A 22,466-nucleotide genomic window follows, 5' to 3' on the forward strand; every position below is an offset into this window, starting at 1 on the left:
CAGCTTCCTGCACTGACCCAACACCACCTACTCTATAGAACCTGGTCAAACTAAAATTATTAAGTTGTGTAATTTAAAAAAAATTAAATGATATGTTTTATTTCTTTTATATGTTATGATTTTTTTTGAAATTATTTTATCTCGCAATGCACAGTCCTGCACCCGTACAGTGTAGTATTTCAACCTTTACATTGCCTTTTCCAGAAGACAAATGCTGATGAAACCTAACTCTGGTTTTAACATTGATTTCCCTGGAATCCATGATTCATTTAAAATCCTTTCCCTTCTAGTTGTGATATTCAGGAATGCTAAATGCGAGATTACAGTGTCTCTATTTTGTGACGTGTCCCAATGATGCAATTGGATTTATGGCACTGGAGATTTTAGTCATGTTTGCTTCAGAGCGAGATTCTAACTAATAAAAATGGAATCTGGACTGAAACAAAGATGGGTGATTTGGGCATCTGTACCTTTAGTTTCTATTTTGAATCTAAAACTGAAAGAATGCAAATTATTGTTTTCATGGCATAGGGTAACCCAATTTGCTAAACGCTAATTAAATATTTTTGAAGTCTCCCCATTGTAATGTAGAAAAATGCAGCAGTCAAATGTGCCCAGCAAAGCCCCACAAAACTAAGTGAGCTTAGTTACCAGATAATAGTGATATTGGTTGCAGAATTAATATTGGCCAGGACGCCAAGGGAACTCTCCATAGAACCATAGAATTAATACAGAGTAGAAGGAGGCCATTTGTCCCATTGAGTCTGCTTCGACCCTCTGAAAGAGCACCATACCTATGCCCACTCCCCTGCCCTAATCCCTTAACGTCACCTAATCTGTACATCCCAGGACACTTAGGGGGCAGTTTTAGCATGGCAAATTCACCTAACCTGTATATCTTTGGACTGTGGGTAGAAACCGAAGAAAACCCACGCAGACACAGGGCCATAATTTATGACACTGGAGATTTTAGTCATGTTTGCTTCAGAGCGAGATCCTGGATCCCTGGCACTGAGAGGCAGCAGTGCTAAGCAGTGTGCCATTGCGTTCCCCCCCCCCCCCACATCTCACCTATCTGAATATTGCTGTGCAATTTTGTTTTGTGCCCACCTGAGAAGGCAGACCGTGTTGGTTTTAATGTCTCAATTTGTTAATATAGATCATAAAAAATTGAAGTGTTGATCCCTGTGACTACTTACAGTTTGCCAATCTGAAAATGATCCATTTATCCCAACTCTGTTTCCTGTTTGTTCGCCAATCCTCTATCCATGCTAAGAGATCCCCCAAATACCATGAGCACTATTACCAGCGCCATAATAAACTTAATATGACACCTTTTGTTAGAAGGTGCACTAAATCCAAGTGCACAAATCTAATGGTTCCCCTTAATCCACCCTGCTTGTTTTATCCCCAAAGAATTCTGATAAATTTGTCAAAAACAATTTCCCTTTTGCAAAACCATGTTGACTCTGCCTGGCTGTACATTGATCTTGTAAACGTCCTGCTTCTGCCTCCTTCATAATGGAACGGGTTACTGATTGTTTGCTGACTGAATTTCAGGTTGTGTTGAGTATGGATGATTGCCAGAGAACTTGAAAATGGCCATGTAAAACTTTTTAAGAAAATGAAACGTAGCTTATCTTGGTAATCATGAGGTAGTTAATTTGACATCTATAGTAGAAAGTGTGGGCAGTTAAGTATCTATCAGTTGGAGGAGATGCCACAAACACAAATCCTCATTGAGGAGCCCGATATGTGGGTGCAAAAGACGAGACTGAAACGTTTGGAACCAGCGTCAGGTGGAAGTGCGAAGTGGATATAACGTTTTGGCGTTCTGCTCAGGTCCCCAACATCACTGATGCCAGTCTTTAGCCAATTCTCTTCCTTTCACGTGACAAGAAGAAACAGTTGTATGCCTGGGGCACAGTAAATGCTATGATCCCAGACAGCGTCTCGCTTTAGTGTTGAAGACGGCTGCAGACTATTTTGCACTCTAGACAAGCTATTCCCAAACAGCTTCAAAATTGGTATCTACCCAACAATGTGGAAGATTGCCCAGTTATGTCTTGTCCACAACAAGCAGGACAAATCCAATCCGGCCAATTATTCCTGTTAAATTCCATCCAATCATCAGGAAATGGGTGTTGACACTTGGTGACACGGACCCATCAATAATTTGTTTGTTGATGCCTCAGTTTGGGTTCTGTCAGACTTCATTGCAGCCCTAGTCCAAATGTAGCTAAAGGAGTTGGTTTCAAGAAGCAAGATGAAAATCACTGCCCCTGACATCAAGGCAGCATTTGCCTGAACGAGGATCCCTAGAAAAATGAAGTCCTTGGGAATCGAGGGGAAAACTCTGGTTGTAGCTTTACTCAGTACAACGGAAGGCAGCTGTCATTGTCGGAGGCCAATCACATCTCAGCCGTGGGCTATTGTTGCAGGAATTCCTTAGGACTATGTCTTCAGTCGCCCTCCTCTATGACCTTCCATCCATCAAATGATCAGATATTCTTTCTACTTCCACTTTCTGCTGCAGATGTTAACCTAACTCCTTCAAATTAGCTGTGCGCCATATTATCTTTAAAAAGCCATTTTTCGGTTCTCTGACAATCATCCATACTTAATTGGGATTGTTCACTGATGATTGCAGTGTACAGATCTGTTTCTGATCTCAGATAATGAAGCATGCCATATCTGCATGAAACAAGGCCTCGGTGAAGTTCAGAGCTGGGCTGATGAGTGGCAAACAACTTTCTGCCAGACAAATGCCAGGCAATGATCATCATTCTTTGACATTCAATGGGGTTACCATAATCGGATCCTGCACCACTAACACCCAGCAGCCATCGTTGACCAGGGGACTTAGCTGGACTAGCCACATCTATGAGTTTCATTTCATATATGCGATGCCTTCCAGAGGGAATTTTGTAGCAAGTGGCTTGTCTCCCAATTCCCCGGGGGCTCTGCAGCACCTACATGGCACAGATCGCCTTGGAACGGCTTTCCAAGGTTTCCTCAACAACACCTCTAAAACCCATGGTCTCTACGTCTGCGAAGGAGAGGGGTAGTTGATGATGGAAATAATGTCACTTGGGGGGGGGGGGGGGGGGGAAGCACAGCTCATCAGTGCAAAGCACAAGGCATTTGCAACAATCTTCAGCCAGAAGTGCTGAGTGGATGATCCATCTCGGTCTCCACCAGAGATTGCCAGCGTCATAGATGCTATCTTCAGTCAATTCAATTCACTCCATGTGAAATCAAGAAACGGCTGAAGGCCCTGGATACTGCAAAGGCTCTGGGCCCTGACAATATTTCAGCAATAGTACTGAAGTTTTGTGCTCCAGAACTTCTTGTGCCTGTAGTCAAGCTGTTCCAGTACAGATACAACACTGGCATCTTCCCGGCAATGTGGAAAATTGCCTTGATGTGTCCAGAACACAGGAAACAGGACAAATCCAACCCATCAGTCTATTCTCTATATCATCAATAAAATGACGGAAGGGGTTACTAACGGCGCTAAAGTGGCACTTGCTTAGCAAGTGACGCACAGTTTGGGTTCCGTCAGGGTCACTCAGCTCCTGATCTGATTACAGCCTTGGTTCAAACATGGACAAAAGAGCTGAGGGTCCAGAGGTGAGGTAAGTGTGACTGCTCTTGACATGAAGGCCACATGTGACCAAGTGTGGCATCAAGGAATCGAGGGGGAAACCCTCCGCTGGTTGGAGTCATACCTGGCACAAAGGAAGATGGTTGTGGTGGTTGAGGTCAGTCGTGTCATCTCCAGGACATCACTGCAGGAGTTCATTCGGTATGCCGTAGGCCCAATCATCTTCAGCTGCTTCCATCAATGATCTTCCTTCCATCATAAGGCCAGAAGTGGGGATGTTCGCTGATGACTGTGACTGCACTGTGACTGCACAATGTTCAGCACCATTCTCAAATCCTCACATATTCAAGCTGTCCATGTCCAAATACAGCAAGACCTGGACAATATCCAGGTTTGGGCAGACAAGTGGCTAGTATCGTTCATGGCATTGAAGTACCAGGTAATGACCATAACCAACACAAGAGAATCTAACCATCTCTCACTGGCATTACCTTCGCTGAATCCTTCACCAACATCCTGAGGATTGCCATTGACCAGAAACGTAACTGGACTAGCCATATAAATAATGTGGCTAGAAGAGCAGGCAGGAGGTCAGGAATCCTGCGGTGAATAACTCATCGCCTTTCCACCATCTACAAGGAATAAGTCAGGAGTGTGACAGAGTACTCGCTTGGGTGAGTGTAGCTCCAACAACATTCAACAAGCTTGACAGTTGCCTCGATTAAATCCCAGGCTGATGACTGGATGTATGGCTATAAATGAAAAATGTGTTAGGCCAGGCTTAGTCCACTTCTTAGTTAGCATTGGCCCAGCATAAAACACCTAGCACTCAATTGGCAATTTTGATTTAGACGAACCACACAAAGATACTCTGCTACAGTTAAAATTATAGGATAGAGGAGCTTTGCTATACTTGTTCCAAGAATGTATCTGCTGTGTGTTCAAAGCAGGAAACGTCACCAAATCACGCCAGCAAAACTATTTAAAATTAAATTAATTGGCGAACCAAAACACACAGTGCTGGAAATATTCAGCAGGTCAAATAGCATCAGTTGAGTTAACATTGAGTTCAATCACCTTTCATCAGGATGTGGAGATGCCGGCGTTGGACTGGGGTGAGCACAATAAGAAGACTTACAACACCAGGTTAAAGTCCAACAGGTTTGTTTTGAATCACTAACTTTCGGAGCATTGCTCCTCCCTCAGGTAAATCATTCACCTGAGGAAGAAGCAGTGCTCTGAAAGCTAGTGATTCGAAACAAACCTGTTGGACTTTAACCTGGTGTTGTAAGACTTCTTACTGTACCTTTCATCAGAACACCCTCGCAAATTTTTATCTGATCAATTATTTATCCAAATACCATTTGAAAGTTAGCATTGAAACTGTTGCCGCCACCCTTTCAAGTAGGACATTCCAAATCACACATATTCACTGCATAAAAATAACTTGTCACCTTTTATCCCAACCTGTCTCTCATTTTTGCCAATTTCCTTTATGTCCATGTCATTCTGTTACTGATCCTCCTAATGTCTCTCCATCTGCACCATCAAAAATCCTCCAGTTTTAAACAACTCTATTAGTAATTCAACTGGTAAATAAAGGATGGGATATTCTGAAGCAGAGCGTTTCCACTTGTTGAAGTTCTGGAATGAGGGATTTTAAGGACACAAGATTAGAAAAGGTGATGGGAGAAACCTTTCAAGGTTATGAAGCTGTGGAATTCGCTTCTGGATTGGCCTTTGAGGGAAAAACTGTTAGCATTCAAGGTTAGATTGGATTGAAAAGGTGGGTGTTAGACAGGGGGGATGAAAGGATATAGTATTAGGGCAACCCTGTGCAACTCAATCTTGTTTGCTGGCTTGCAAGGTAAATGCCAACGCAGACTGAGCTGACAGGCTGTTTTCATGCTGTACTTCTGTTACTGTGAGAACCATTATCGTTGGCCACAAACACAGTCCCTTTGAATCAATAAATATGAGCAGAAGATCGTAATGCTGTGTTCATGCATGAAAAGGAAATTTTGTAAGAATTTTATTGTGCAATTAATTATGTTTTGTGTGGGAGTGGGCAGAGCTGAACCTGACCCCCCTCTATACTTTCAGCAGTGCCTCTACGATCAAGAATTTGTCATTCTACAGTCACATAGATCATAGAATTTATTGTGCAGAATGGGGCCATTCGGCCCATCGAGTCTGCACCGGCTCTTGGAAAGAGCACCCTACCCAAGGTCAACACTTCCACCCTATCCCAGTAACCCCACCCAACACTAAGGGCAATTTTGGACACTAAGGGCAATTTATCATGGCCAATCCACCTAACCTGCACATCTTTGGACTGTGGGAGGAAACCGGAGCACCCGGAGGAAACCCACGCACACACTGGGAGGATGTGCAGACTCCGCACAGACAGTGACCCAAGCCAGAATCGAACCTGGGACCCTGGAGCTGTGAAGCAATTGTGCTATCCACAATGCTACCGTGCTGCCCAGCGTGGCCATTTATAGCAAAGTGCTTTAAACCATCGGTGTTCCTGACCATGGGAACACATTAAATCTGAATTCTAGTGTAAGTGAGTCGCCATTGTTAATCTCGTGCATTTTCCTTTGCAGTGGAAGGACACAGAAGCAGCTTGTCGACTATATGCGTGAGAGTGTGATTAAAACTACTCCTTATCAGAGGTATTTAGTGTTTATGTTTGCAAGGTAGCATTGATTTATTGCTTGTCTGCCTCCCTTTTCATCGCCAAGATGATAGTTCTGCTAAAGCTGAATTCCACTGTATGTAAACAGTAAACATTTAGTAAATGTTTTTGTAAAAATGAACTTTTTGCTTAGACGGTTGTTTTAGGATCCATACCAGGGCTGATATTAGTACAGAGTTTCCTACACATCTTAGAGCGGAAGCTGACCTGCTAAAACTAGTATCCTTCCAAGTATCAGCCTCTCACCTCATTACCTCTAAGCCAATGAAGTAGGGATCACAACCCATTTAGATTCCCACTGCCCATCACATTACCTTTCACTTTCCCAATGGCAACTAGGGTTGGGTAACAAATGCTGACACTTGCATGCCATGAATGAATTTTAAGAAATTAACATTTGTTGCTTCTCAGCCCAACTTTCAAATTGACTTTTTTGTTTTGGTCATGGTGATCCCACTGATCCATCAATTTATTTTTCCTCCACATTCAAGTAATTTATGTGCATTACAAACAAATAATCCCACCAGTGATTGCAGACATGGGGCACCCACTTGCCTACTCCTCCTTTTATGGCAACACATTTAATCCATACCTAGAAACTCACTTACTCCATTTTCTTCCTTCACCACCCCACCCCATTTCATCATATCCACCCTGATGGGGCAATGCTCAAGTCCACATATTTAATGTCCATTCAGCTGTGTTTTCACCAGACCTGTTTTTTCTCTCTCTAAGATCATAACATATAGTCTGGGGTGAAGAATCAAGATTTCATATCTAGTTATTCTAGCCACCCACCACCATTTGTCTTATCTACTTTTCCCCCCACTTCTTGGCTCCTAATCTGGAAGCTGAGCAATTCTCTAAATCACTTCCTTCCCACCCCCCCTCCCTCCCTCCCCATCTCCACAATCAGGGCAGCTGTAAAGGCACTCTGGTGGACAATCCCTGTTCACTGCCTGGTGAGGGGCAGACCTTTTATGCTAGTCTCTGAAGTGTTGGGTACTCTGAGACACAGACGAACCAACACGGTTGCGATTGGTACAACGCAGTTTTATTTCTTTTAACTATTTATATAACAAACTCTGCTACTCAGCACATGGTGACTGTCTGAGTGCCTGGCTTGGAGGTCCTTGCCCTGTGCCGTCTCCTGCTGGACTGCCCAGGAAGTGTCGTGATCTGTGTTTTGTACTGTGTATGCTCTTGTCTGTGATTGGCTGTCGTGTTGTGTGCTAATTGGTCCGTTGATCTGTCTATCATTATGTATGTGTGTATGTGCTGTGATGTTCACTTGAATATCATGGCATCCCCCTTTTTTACAAGATTATGTGCCTACGTGATTATAAATAGAGATGTGTACTGAGTGCAGCTAAATGTGTGTGTGTAATATTTACAGCATGTACATGGGGCGTAACTATATACAAGGGGCGATGTCGGGTGTGACATAATAACGAGGTTGTACCATAACAAAGAAAGTGGAAATGTGGAACGATAAAACAAATGCCTGTAACGATAAGAACATAAACATGTTAAAACAGTGGTTGCATGAGTTCAACGTGTAAACAGTCTCATAAGTCCAGTCTAGTAGGGGGCGACGAATTTGGGTTGGCCGCCTCAAGGGTGGGTCCGGAACCACCGGCTGAGGTGCGGGCCTGGCCACGGGCGGTGACGGAAGGGGCATGGTAACAGGCAGCTCCACGAAGTCGCTATCAGGAACCTCAGGAGGACACGGCGTCAGTGTAAGGTCTCGTTGCGAGCGTGGAAGTAGGCGAAGAGCCCGGCGATTGCGCCTACGCACGGATCCATCAGGCATGCGTACCAGGAACGAGCGGGGAGCCACGCGCCGGAGAACTTCGGCAGGTGCTGACCAGCCACCTTCTGGTAGGTGGATCCAGACGTCGTCTCCAGGGGCCAGGGCGGGAAGATCAGTTGCCCGTGTGTCATATGACCTCTTCTGGCGACCGAGCTGCAGTTCCATCCTGTGGAGTACCGGAGCATGGTCTATTGTGGGTGCCAGGATGGAAGGCACAGTGGTCCTGAGGGCGCGACCCATCAGCAGCTGTGCTGGTGAGAGACCAGTGGCTAGTGGGGCCGAGCGATAGGCCAGCAGGGCGAGGCAGAAGTCCAACCCGGCAGCAGCAGCCTTGCAGAGGAGCCGCTTGACAATCTGAATGCCCTTCTCCGCCTTTCCATTTGACTGGGGGTGCAGAGGGCTGGACGTCGCGTGTGTGAAGCCATACGAGGCAGCAAACGATGACCATTACTGGCTGGCGAAACAGGGCCCATTGTCCGACATGACAGTCATCGGAATACCGTGGCGAGCAAAGGTGTCTTTGCAGGCCCTGATGTCAGCAGACGACGTTAAATCGTGCAGGCGTATGACTTCTGGGTAGTTGGAGAAGTAGTCAACGATCATGCCATCGTCCCTGCCGAGTACGTGAAATAGGTCCACACCCACCTTCGCCCAGGGGGACATCACCAACTCGTGGGGCAGAAGCGTTTCACGAGGTTGCGCAGGCTGAAAACTTTGGCAGGTGGGACAGTTGAGCACCATGTTGGCAATATCATCACTGATGCCCGGCCAGTATACCGCCTCTCGGGCCCTCCGTCTGCACTTCTCGACCCCCTAACTTCGTGTAGTTAGTCGAGAACCAGCTCGTGCATTCTGTGCGGAACCACAATCCGGTCCCGCTTCAGAAGGACACCATCAATGACGGCCAGGTCGTCTCGGACATTGTAGAACTGCAGGCACTGCCCTTTGAGCCACCCTCCCGTCATGTGGCGCATCACACGTTGTAGAAGGGGGTCGGCCGCAGTCTCTCGGCGAATACAGGCCAGACTGGAGTCGTCAGCTGGCAGATTTGCCGATGTGAAGGCCACCTGCGCCTCGACCTGATATACGAACCCCTCCGAATCTGGCGGCGTGCTCACTGCTCTGGATAGGGTATCCGCAACGATGAGTTCCTTCCCTGGGGTGTAGACCAGTTGGAAGTCGTACTGCCTGAGTTTAAGTAGGATGCGCTGGAGACGAGGGGTCATCTCGTTCAGGTCCTTGTTTATGATGCTGACCAGGGGGCGGTGCTCAGTTTCGACAGTGAACCGGGGAAGACCATATACATAATCATGGAACTTGTCTAAACCGATTAGCAAGCCCAGGCACTCCTTTCCGATCTGCGCGTAGCGCTGCTCTGTGGGGGTCATGGCTCGCGATGCATAGGCAACTGGGGCCCATGACACCTTGTCATCTCGCTGCAGGAGCACTGCTCCAATGCCGGATTGGCTGGCATCAGTCGAGATTTTGGTGGCACAGAACGCCAACACGCAGTGGTGAGTTTGAGTTTGAGCTCCTCCCATTCCAGCTGGTGTGTGTTGCCACTGGAACTCTGTGGACTTTTTGACGAGGTGGCGCAGAGCCGTCGTGTGGGAGGGAAGGTTGGGAATGAACTTCCCCAGGAAGTTGACCATGCCAAGGAAGCGTAGCACTGCTTTCTTGTCTGCCGGCTGCGGCATGGCTGTGATGGCGCTCACCTTGTCTGCATCCGGATGGACCCCTGACCGGGAGATATGGTCCCCCAGGAACTTCAGCTCGGTTTGGGCAAAGGAACACTTGGCTCGGTTGAGGTGCAGCCCGTTTTCCTGTATGCGGGCAAAAACTCTTAGGAGACGATATATGTGCTCCTGTGGTGTGGTGGACCAGATGATGACGTCGTCCATGTATACGCGCACCCCTTCGATGCCTTCCATCATCTGCTCCATGATCCTATGAAAGACCTCGGATGCCGAGATGATGCCAAATGGCATCCGGTTGTAGCAGAACCTGCCGAAAGGGCTGTTAAAGGTGCATAGCTTTCGGCTGGAGGGATCGAGTTGGATCTGCCAAAACCCCTTAAGAGGCATCCAGTTTCGTAAATATTTTCGCCTGGGCCATTTCACTGGTGATCTCCTCCCGTTTGGGTATGGGATATTCCCTCATGATATTGTTATTGAGGTCTTTTGGGTCAATACATATGCGGAGCTCGCCGGAGGGCTTCTTGACACACACCATGGAGCTGACCCACGGCGTGGGCTCCGTGACCCTGGATAGGACCCCTTGGTCCTGGAGATCCTGCAGCTGCTGTTTGAGGCGGTCTTTGAGTGGCGCAGGGACTCGGCGAGGTGCGTGAATGACCGGGATGGCGTCTGGATTGAGGCGAATTCGGTAGGTGTATGGCAGTGTTCCCATGCCCTCGAATGGTTCCTGGTTGTGGGCGAGGAGCGATTGGAGCTGTGCGTTGAACTCTGCATCCGGGAAGTCAGATGTGCCGTCTGGAGAGAGGGAGAGGACTCGTTGCATGAGGTGGAGAGCCTTTCATGCCTGTGCGCCCAGCAGGGAGTCCTTTGATGAGCCGACTATCTCGAACAAGAGTGTGGCCGTGTGTATGTTGTGTGTCACCTGGAGCTGGCAGGATCCCATAGCCGGGATAACATTCCCGTTGTAGTCGACCATCCTGCACCGTAGAAGGCTGACCATGCTATGAGGTTGGCGGAGGCGCCAGTGTCCAGGCGGAAAGTGATCGGCGATCGGTTGACCGTCAGGGTGGCACACATTCATCACCCGGATTGATTGTGTTGACCCAGTTCCCATCAATGACCGCAACCCGGAAGGCGTCTCGGTCATTTGTGTCATCGGTCTGGATGTCGTAATGTGGAGGCTGAATGGTCCGCACGTTCCTGCGAGGTTGTCGGAGATGTGGATGATCGACTGGTTGAGCTGCTCGACCGTAAGCAGCGTAGTGGCCCACCTTGCCACAGCGTAGGCATTGTCGGGTTTTTGCGGGACATTGCCGTTTTAAATGTGCAGCTCCACAGTTGCTGCACGTCGTGACGTCATGGCGTTCGTTGCGCCACTGCGCGTGCGGAGTTCGGGCTTGCGTCGAGCGCGCCTGCGCATCACGTCCCTCAGTGTTGCCGTAGGTTTTGGCGCGCACAAGCGCGGGAGGCCTCGAAAAGCACACGAAATGGCCGCCCTCGTCCGGGCCGCGGACCGGGAGAAACTCGATCACCTGGACCCGTTCGGCCTCGTGGGGCACCTGGCTTGCCGATCTGGTCGCGTAGGACCCCCTCCGCACCGATTCGGTCACCTGAAATTGGGCATAGTGGCTAGTCGTGTTCCCGTGCAGGACACAGGCTTCAACTGCAGATGCTAAGGTCAGGCCTTTTATTTTTAAAAGCTGCTGGCATAGGCTGCCGGAGGCAACCCCAAAAACGTTCTGGTCCCGGATCATGGACTCTGAGGTGGTGTCGTAACCGCAGGACTACGCGAGTATGCGGAGATGCGTCAGGAATGACTGAAAGAGCTCATCCTTACCTTGCAGGCGCTGCTGGAAGACATACCTCTCAAAGCTCTCGTTGACCTCAACGTTGAAGTGTTGGTCGAGCTTGAGGAGGACCGTGTCGTATTTAGATTTGTCCTCTCCTTCCGCGAACACCAGGGAGTTGTAGACATGGATGGCGTGCTGACCTGCGGTGGTGAGGAGGATGGCGATCTTTCTTTTGTCCGAGGCGCCCTGTCTTTCGTTGGCTTCCAAAAAGAGTTTGAAGCGCTGCTTGAACATCGTCCAATTTACGCCAAGGTTCCCAGCGACTTGCAACGGCTGCGGTGCGTTGACGGTGTCCATGGCGCAGGATGGCAGATTTGTGGGTAGGTTTTGATTCACTTCTGGTACCATGAAATGTTGGGTACTCTGAGACACAGACGAACCAACACGGTTGCGATTGGTACAACGCAGTTTTATTTCTTTTAACTATTTATATAACAAACTTGGTACTCAGCACATGGTGACTGTCTGAGTGTCTGGCTTGGAGGTCCTTGCCCTGAGCCGTCTCCTGTTGGAATGCCCAGGAAGTGTCGTGATCTGTGTTTTGTACTGTGTATGCTCTTGTCTGTGATTGGCTGTCGTGTTGTGTGTGCTAATTGGTCCGTTGATCTGTCTATCATTATGTATGTGTGTATGTGCTGTGATGTTCACTTGAATATCATGACAGTCTCTAATCTGGCTTTTGAATTTTGCACTTTAGTTTCTTGTTCAATGCTTATTTTTAAGTAACTTCATTCAACATTATCTGTAACTCTCATTATTTTAAAAACCTCCACTTGTCTCTTCTCCAGAGTTGCAGTGAATGTGCTTGGCACGGTCCTCATTACTTGAAGCTGCACTGTCTGTCTTCCACATTTCTCCACGTAATCCATGATTCCCTTTATGCCTCGTATTTTACCTAGTATTATGGCTGCGGGGACAATCCCTTGGATGATCTTGGATCTTTAAATATGAACTTGTTCCTTCCAGTGTGCCTTAATTAAATTTCAGTCTTGACGCGAGTTTGGGGAAAGTTCTTTATGACTCCCTTTCCACATGTCCTGGAGTTGCTGAAGAAAGAATAATGGGTAATTTCCTGTTTTGAGCACACACTTAACAAATGTTCATTTGAGCCGGGTGCACAACTGATGATAATAAAGGATACAGTGCGCTTAAAACGTGGCACACTCAGTGTTAAATAGAATGCGCCTATTGCAGTAACAAATGTATCCTATTGAGCTCATTTAATGCACTTTTGCCAGTCTTTTTGCAAAGTGCTCCTATTTAAAACTACTCTGATTTTCACAATCTTGTCACGTTGGAGAGTGAATTAAAGGTGAATATTGACCAATTGAATAATAATGTTGTAGTATTCTCCAATGTTTGGCCAAGAGTGGGGCATTCCGATTTTCTTTACCATACTTGGCCTATAAAACTATATTGTTTTCCTTTTAATCAACCTTCTCCATAGAAAACATACTAATGGAGAGTGTTGGTGGATGACTTGTTCCTTTGCCAGTAATGAGCTGGCTACTGGGTGGGTGAGCTGGCTACTGGGTGGTGCATGAGAGCACTAGGGTGAAGGCACTCGGGAAAAGGCTGTTTTCCTTGAATTGTCGCTGAGCAGTTGTTTCCCCCAGTGGGATAGCTGAGGTTTCAGGCATCTCACTACTGGGCTTTAGATTCCCGATTCTTTAATACACTTGTCTTGTTCAGGATCAGCACGAATGCTTCCGAGCTTTAACATTTTCAGCTAGGATCTCAATCCCATGGGGCCTTTTATTCTCAACATTAAGAATATTAAACCATGGTGCTGTTAAACGTTTAGAAAAACATTGCGTTCCTCATTAGCGGTGATGTTTGCTTGTGTTGCGATACATTCCCTTTGGGTAACCAAACATTCTATAAGCTTGACCAATATTCCAGCAAATATTACAGCTGCACAAGAAACATTCAATACAGACATCCCCACTACCTGCCTCAGCCAGTTCTAAACCAGGCTATGCATGTTGCTGATAAACATTGAGCTCATTTGCTTTAGAATTACCTGCAGCCAACTCTGAAAGGCTGTAGGGAAAGGTTTACTACAGTAGCTGTTTCTACAGTAGCTGTTAGCTGTAGTGTCTGATTCCAACCCAAGATGTTCCACCTCCCCCTGTTTTCCTGACCATGCTGATTTCCTTACAAGAAATGGGCCATTAACAATAGAGGACAGGTGTGGAATTTTTTTTTAGAAATGTGGGTGACACTGGCCAGTCCAAATTTATTGTCTGTCCCTAGTTACATTGAAAAGGTGTTTGGCCTGCAACTTGAACTGCTGCAGACTTTGTGCTTTGTTCCCATCATGGTATTCAATGGCGAATTTCATCATATTGACCCAATGATCAGATTGACGCAGTGGTTGACTTGGAGTTGATGATGAAGGGTGATCTTTTCAATGAGACTAGCAAGGCACCAAATTGTCTTTTTTTTTATATGGATGAATAACATTTTTCTGTATTTTGTGACTGTTGCTATTCAATTATACAGTTATATAACTGTAGCAGGCTAAAACTCCTACAATTCTGCAATATGGGCCTCCTCCTCTGCTGCTGCCCGAAACTGGAACTCAGAAGTGGGAGCAAATAGTGCAATATAGCCTGCTCTTGTCCACCCCTTCACTTGCTCTTTCTTTCTCTCTAATACACTTAGCAGCAGTTTTGTTAATGCCACATCTCTGGACTCTGACCTTCTGCACAGTTGAAGTTCAGTATTTCCATTGTGGCCTGGAACAGAGTAGGGTTAGTTTCAATAGCTCTCATTAAAATAAATTCCTTTTTGCATTAGAATATGTGAACCAGAGGAGGCTATTTAGCTCCTTGAGCCTGTCCAATGAGATTATATTCTGAATTCAATCAAATAATCCCTCCTTAACCTTCCAATTCCAGAGAATGCAATCCTTGTTTGTGTAACCTCTCGTAATTTAACCTTTGGAGTTCCGGTATTATTCTGTTAAATGCATACTGCACTTCGGTCACGACCAACATATTGTTCCTAAGTTATACCTCAAACTGAATACTACTCTAGATGTACTTTAATTAAGGCTTTGTAAAGCTGAAGCATGACTTCTGTCTTTTATTGTCGTCCTCTAGATATAATGGCCAGCATTTTATTACCATTTTGATTAATTTCTTTATTTGCCCATAATATTTTTATGATCTAAATCTCCCCAAGTCTCTTTGGACCTTCAGTTAAAAGCCATTCCCCGCAAATTTGCTAATTGTCTTGTTGGAATTTTATGCTGAATCTTTATGTCGACAGTAAAGTTGATTGGTTTTGAATACCATCATCTAAGTCATTAACAAATATGGTGAACAGTTGAGGCCGAACTCTGGTCCACTCGTTACATCCTGCTGCTGAGAATGCCTGTCCTTTATCCTTACTCTGTCTCCTGCTAATCGGTTAACTTCCTAAACAAATTGATATTTTGCCTTTAATTCCAAGAGCTTCAATTTTCGCTAACGGTCTCTTATGACTGATTTATCAAATGCCTTCCGCAAATCCTTTAGTCTATCGATATTTCCCTCACTTCTACTTCAAGAAAACTTGATTAATTAAACATGGCCCATCCTTTCCAAATCCGTTCTACTTTTGCCTGATGAGCTGGAAATTTACAAGTTGCTCACTCACTCTATCCGTAATTATAGACCTGAGTCATTTCTCAACAACTATCATCTATGATTGCCTGCTACCTTTTCTCTCTCCCCTTCCTTGGATAGGGGAGTGATGTGCGATTTTCCAATCTAAAGGAACTGTTCCTGAATTGAGGGCATTTGGAAGATTATATTTAGGGCATCTGCAGTGTTCTCACCTACTTTCGTTAAAGCCCTGGGATGGAAGTTAACTGTCCTGGAGATTTGTCACTTTCTAGTGCTGTTAGTTCATTTTAAGCCCCGAAGGATGTCTGGCATGCCATCCTCCTCTTCTACTCTAAATATTGGCACAAAGTACTTTATCAATATGCCCACCATTTCCTTATTTCCATTTCCAGTATCCCTGATAACAGTTTTTAAGGACCTTGCATTGCTTGTGACCACCCTCTTTCCCCTAATATAATGGTTAACAAAAAACTTTGTGGTCTTTAGTCTCTTTAAAGTTTCCTTTCATACTCCCTTCTTGTACCTCTTGCTGTTTGTTTTGTCAAATTTTGTGCTTTGAATTTCTCCCAGTGGTCAGGGCCTGCCGTATGCCAAGTGGGGGCACCTGAGCATACAAACCTTTCCACAGATAACAGGACTGATGGTGCGAGTAGTCGTGTGACCTTGTTTGTGTTAATTTGTTCCTGTGGCCTGAATATAATTTTGCCTGCAGTTGAGCAAGGAAGCCTGCAAGAGAGCACCGACATATTTTGGGGTGTTTATGATTTGCTACTTTTAAGGAAGCTGTATGTCACCAACTGAAGGCATGAATTGCATTTTCTGGTTGCTTTACAGATCAAGCATTTTAAAAGATCAGTAGGTACTGCAGGGCTCTGCTGAGCTCAGTGGGATAATGCCATTGTTTGGCATCTTCATCCTTGCAATTCTTCTTTTCAAAGTTCTACTTGTCTTACTTTTGTGTGTTATTATCTAGCTGTGTAAAATGTTTAACTTCGGGTCTGTTCCCTGAAACCTGTTCTGTTTCGACTCAAATCTTTGCTTTTGCTCTACCACATACTGGAAGGCATGTTTGAGAATGTTTTGATTTAATTTTACAAATTCAGCATTCTGATTGATGTGGCCTAGTTGGGTATGTTTTCAACATTTTGGGTACAGGTGACTATCTTGAGGAGTGATGCTTGCACATTGAACTTGGACAATCCGTTAATTCAACTGCCCCTATAATTCCAACACTACACCTGTGAGAGATCCGTAGCACTCATTTTCTAAGCCAGTTGCCAGTTCTTGCCACCCTTTGCCCCACTTCCAGCCCAAAGGTAATTGCTGCCGTCATCTAACCCTGGGTATTGCTGCGAATTTCCCTCAAATTATTGCCACTATTCATAGGGTGGCTGCCACCCTGGTGAAATATAGTGTCTCCTTCCCGCCTTTGTTGCTTTCGTGTTTCTTGCCTGTGTCTCTGGCAGGATCGCTACCAATACTAACTGCTATAATTTGGATTTTTCATACTTAGTGAACTGACATGATGCAGACATGATGAGTCATCCAGATAGATTATCTTTTTGGTTTTGTTCTGTTAATTTGAAGATGTTGTGCTTTATTTGTCACCCACAGCAGTAGCGAATGTCCTCCTGCCCCCTCTATTTTGTATAATTTCACAGAGCCATTTTATGGTGGCACAGTGGTTAGCAGTGCTGCCTGACAGCACCAGTGGTGACTGTGTGTGGAGTTTGCACTTCCTCCCCATGTCTGCATGGGTTTTGTCCCACAGTCCAGAGAAGAGCAGTTTAGGTCACGTTCAATTGTCCTTTACTGTCCAAAAGGTTAGGTTGGGTTAGGGGGATATTGTGGGAACTCTTTAGGAGGGTTGATGCAGACTTGATGGGCCAAATGGTCTCCTGCACTGCAGGAATCTATTCTATTGCTCTTTGAGTAGAACATGATCTGAGAAGCTCTTGGTCGGTGTCACAAAAATTGCTTAATGCGGCACTGCCTTTGATGCAATTAAGTGATAACCCACTTTGTAGGTGTTGTAAACATGTGTTAGGTGCAGTTAATTTTTTCCCTGAGATATTGTCTGTCCTGAGGTATTACTCGTGTGTGTATAAATGCAAGTAATTCTTAGAAGACTTTGAATAAACTGGAAGTGCTCCCTTACCGGCTGACATTATTCATGAAGGCCCCACCTTCTCAACTTTGCCCTTCACCTCAGGTGTGGTGAATCACGGGTTAAACCCCCACCAGTCAGCTCTCCCCTCAAAGGGGAAAGCGGCCTATGGTCATCCGGGACTCTGGTGACTTTTGCTCTCTGTAATGTGATTGTTAGGCATACTATGTCAGTTTAGAAATGCCATTCTTGTTTGTTGATCCCAGATTTGAGGTTTGAAGCTGATTGGAAATGTTGTCCAGGGTAGCAGATTAGAAATATGTGTGCTTTCTTTATATTTAAAAAAAAATCTCAAATGTGATTTGACTAATCTCTTTGGGCTTTTGGCAGCCATTTAGGAACAAGCTCTTTCTTCTATTTGTCTAAGTAAAAGCCAAATTTGCCTCAGTTCAAAATGACAAGCTTTAGTAAACTATGTTGGATGCAAGTGAGCGTGAACTTTATTTTCTTTTCTGCTTTGGATGCAAGTGAGCGTGAACTTTATTTTCTTTTCTGCTTTGGATGCAAGTGAGCTTGAACTTTATTTTCTTTTCTGCTCTTTGTGCTTCTGCTGTTTGTCTATCTCTTGCTTTGCCCGTGCTTTCTCCTGGCATTACATACCCGCTTTGAGTGTTTGTTCAAAGACTTGAGCTATCTGGTGCAGGGGTTTCCTCCTCACGTCCTTACTAAATACTCTCTGTTCTTCAGGCGGCACAACAGAGCACGAGTCTCAGCTCGGATTTTGAGCGCAGATGTGCCAAAACAGGTTAGTCCTGCGGCACTTCGTAATGTTGATGTTTGTGTGTGTGTGTGTCATGTTTCATCAATGGAGTGCTTACCAAATCTGATAATCTGTATGGTTCTACTTACCTCTTCCACCCTTCTCATGGGGCTTGCCACTCAGAAGGCAGACACAACTGGCAGTAGACTGGGACATAATTGCCGTTAATGCTGTTCTGCATCAGCAAGGCAAGTGAATGTTCTAAATGACAAATTGTACCTGGTAATTCCTCCCTTTGCCCAGTACTCATCCCTTCCATGTGGCAATCCACCCGGCGTCCTGGCTTGGAAACTGGCTGGATGCGTACAGTAGAGGCAATGGGGTTCAGTAAGAGTTAATCCTGGGATTGCAACCTCCGACCTTCCAGTTTTGGAGTTGTATTATATTTAGATAACACAATGCTAAACCTCATGAAGTTTTGTTACATACACTGACAAAAATAGTCTCCATACCTATTGTTTAACTTTGGATGTCATTAATTTTTCACTAATTTCATGAAATTTCCCCTCGCCACTTATCACAACAAGGTAATATAAGGATATACAGTATATGTAAGGTTGGTTTGTATAATAAACAAAGAAAGAATGACTTGTAATGTACAGGATGGCTTTGTTGAATCAAGACCTGTTTGAAAGTGACAGTATGCTAATAGTTGTTCATAAATTGATTGCAGTATTTAAATGTGGCTGTTGGTTCTATTTTGTTTTCTTCTCTCCACTAGAGTTTGTCATTCATTGAAGGTGTAGAGGTCCCAGGCTCTCCCTCGTCAGCTGCTGTCTCTTTTCAGTCCATCCAATCTGCACATAAGGCTGTTGCTGACAGTCGGCACATTCACCCCACTAACAGCACCATCCTCCTAGTCAACAAGCACTCTGCTCAGAGAACCCCATCAGATGTGAAGAGGGGTCCAACGTTGGAAGAGGCATGGAAGACTTCTGATCAGCCCTGTCCGATCTCCTTGCAAGGTTCTGTTGCTGAAGCTGCAGGCAGCTGCAGTCGCTCCTCCTCGGGTTGTGCTGAGCATAGTGGTTTAACTAGAGAAGACAGTGTTAGTGACGGGAGGCTTCCTCAGAGAAATGACAATGATGAGGATGACTATACCACAGGTATATTTATTACTGAGAATGAGTTCAATGTTAGTCAGCTTCGGGGAAAGGCAATGCCAATTTTCACATTGACAAACGCTCAGTTGCAATTCACGGAAGAGTTCATTGACGATGACCCTGCTGAGATTTCCTTTTTTGCTGGTGGGTCAGAGGCATTTTCACCATGTTACCATGGACTGGGGCATGGCACTAAGGGCTCTACTGTTTATAGTCAACCAGACAGTCCATCAATGATGAACTCCAGCTTGGGGAAGCAAAGTGGTGGTCGTAGCCCAAGCAAATATGTTGGTGATAATATGGAGCTGGGTTCAGAGGATGACCTTGAATTTGAGGGTGGGAGTGATCTCAATGGCAACGGCCGAACAATTGACACAAATGACCTCTTTGAGGTGAAAGCGCAAGCCAATCGGCTGCATGGGCGCTATAGCAAATCCGAGACGAGCTCCCTACTAAATAACCAGTCAGAGAGCAGCTCATTGACCAATCTCGGGTTAAATGGCCTGTCTGAAACCGCTCTGTACAGGATGGCCAACTCGGGCAATCAATCAGAAGCCAGTTCCATGGTGAATTTTCCCACATATTCCGTGCGCTCTGAGTCCAGCTCTGCATTCCAGTTTGGTGACATGATTGACCAACTCGAGCAGCTGAGTTATCCCCCCACAACCACAGAAGATTCAACCAGTAGTGGATCTGGATCGTGGGATTCTGATAGCGGTGCCCCCCTTGATGGCAATTTCTTTTACAGTAACCCATTTGCACAAGTCACAGCCAATAATTTCACATTCAGTTTCAAGGGCGAGGTTAATGGCTGTGCACATGGAGAGCGAGAGGAAAGGAGCAGTCTGAATTAAACAGTGCCTTTACAAGGTGCACCTTGGTGCATTGCAGGGTAATAATTTTTGTGCATTAGTGACTTGGAGCCAAACACTAATTTCACTTTAGTGACCACTTTACTGTTGCATTTGATTTCTTTTTGATGACCATATAAAATAAAATCAAGAGAATATTATGCATTACATAAACAGACAACAGACCTGCTCTGTCAAAAAAGGCAGTGATTAAATATAAACATTCCCAGGGTACTTTACAGTTCGTGCGTAATTTTGATTGTGGTACGTTTTGGGCTGTTGGCCTCATCTTTAACCAAAGTTTATTTCTGTTCTGTTGATGTAAGGTTTTAGCAGCTAGCCCAGTGGTTTGTCCAATGCTGTAGTCAAGCTGAGACCTGACACAATGAGCTGATTGATTTAAACAAAAAAAATCAAATTCAGTCCTGTAGGTATAAATATGTTGTTCCAAGTTGCCAACCAACATTGGTATAAGTTACACACTAAACCACAAGATACATGTAGCCACAAAACTCTCTTCCAGTGAAATGGACTCTGTCAGGATGTGCTGTGATGGTGGAATTTGTGACGCACAAATAACTTTACAGACGGCACTGGATGGTTGTGTAGAGTTCTGTGAAATCAAAGTACCCAAACTAAAAGCAGAATCTATAAAACACTATCTTATGTAATAACGCGACTGACCCAGACTTTTAAAAAAACTTTGTTCTTTTCTATGTCAGTCTTGTGGGTCACTCCGACAAGTCCATTTATGGGTTGTCTTCAGCATTGGGTGCAATTAAAGTGGGAACACTAATAGTTAGAAAACTTTCTTTAATGGAAATGTGAATAAGCCTGGATAATAAATTTAAGCATTTTACAATATGTGAAGGCACACTGTTGGCTCTTTCTCATGACCATCTCTGCTGTCAATTGTGCCTGTATAACATGAGGCCGAAGAATGAGGCAAGACTTCCTTCAGTTAAGCCGTACAGGTTGAGGGAAGCAATTGTTCTTGTGCCCCCCACCAATTGCTGTCCCAATTCATCCATCCCAAAATAAATGATTCTCTTTGCTATTTGCATTGCTCTTCTCACTGGCCAATTGCCCAGATGAATACCAGAACTGAGCTGGAAAGTCCACATAATCATCCGTCACTAAGTCTATTTATTTAACTCCACAATTTGTCAGTCCTGCTCCATCTCATTCTCTGGTGCTGGAAGCCTAGCCATGCTTTCTTTCATCTCTAAATTCTTTAGCCAATATCCTTCCTGTCTGCTTCCCATCATCTACACATCATCATCTTGTTCAAAATTCATTTACTTGTATCACTTCCTGCAGAATTGGTGCTGCCAACCATTAGCCCCTGCCCCCAAACAAATTTAACTGAAAATGTTCTTCCACAGCTGCTTTCGATCTCAGCTCGAAACTCCCTCAAACTTATAGGCCTCAAGTCTCCTCATCCTCTGACTCTGGTCTCTTATGGATCTGCTCCCCTTCCTTCATGCCATCATTGGTGACAGGCCTTTCAGCTGTCTCTGCCTATTCTCACATTTCTGTCTCTACACCTCTCTGCCGCTACTCACCACGTTTAAAATCCCTCTCAAAACCTTTCTCTCTCATTCAGCTTTTGGTCACCTTAAGCCTCATCATGGCACAATGTGGATTTATTCTTTTTGTGTATATTTTCCCTTTCTCTTATAAAGCACTTTGGAATATTTTCTACATTAAGGTGTACTTGAGTAATTCTCAGACTTGTTTTATCCACCGTTGTCATAATTTTTGAGGCAACTCACCAAGACTCCTGAAGGCAGCACCTTTCAAACCCACAACACGACCATCTAGATGGACAAGGGCAGCAGGTGTGTGGACCGCCACGCCCAGGACATTCCCCTCCAAGTCAGCCACCATTCTGACCTGGAGCTATATCTCCGTTCCTTCATTGTCATTGGGAATCCCTCCCTAACAATACTGTGGGTGCAGCTCACTAACCACCTTCTTAAGTGCAATTAGGAAAGGGCAATATATGCTGGCCTAGTCAATGACACCCACATTCGATAAGTAAATAACATGGCAAAATAACATGCCTAATAAGTTTGGTGCCCTGCCAAAAGCTGCTATAGTAGAATCTGAATGGTGCATTAAAGCTTGAGATGCCATTGTTTGCTTCATAAATAATTCAAACCAGTCGGATAACTATAAGCAAAACTGTTTGGAAGGAAATTCACCATTTCAGGGAGAAATTAGTGATCAAAGATTAGGAACTGCAGGGATTTTTTTCCCTTTGAGGATAACTCCATTCTTCAGCATCACCTATAAGTGGC

The 22,466-nt window shown here is 45.1% G+C and overlaps 1 protein-coding gene across 5 annotated transcripts in view; it reads left to right on the forward strand.

Moving 5' to 3' along the window:
• Positions 1–22,466, forward strand: part of farp2 (FERM, RhoGEF and pleckstrin domain protein 2) — a 294,261-nt gene that overhangs the window by 135,594 nt on the left and 136,201 nt on the right. For 4 of the 5 annotated variants that reach the window (XM_072474942.1, XM_072474943.1, XM_072474945.1 and 1 more), the window contains exons 11-13: positions 6,217–6,285; positions 18,137–18,194; positions 18,931–19,315. In XM_072474942.1, coding sequence (XP_072331043.1) covers positions 6,217–6,285; positions 18,137–18,194; positions 18,931–19,315 — 512 coding nt within the window. The remainder of the gene's footprint in view (positions 1–6,216; positions 6,286–18,136; positions 18,195–18,930; positions 19,316–22,466) is intronic. The other variant, XM_072474944.1, reaches the window with a different exon arrangement.

Source organism: Scyliorhinus torazame, chromosome 14 (assembly GCF_047496885.1).
Source record: "Scyliorhinus torazame isolate Kashiwa2021f chromosome 14, sScyTor2.1, whole genome shotgun sequence".
Lineage (NCBI taxonomy): Eukaryota > Metazoa > Chordata > Chondrichthyes > Carcharhiniformes > Scyliorhinidae > Scyliorhinus > Scyliorhinus torazame.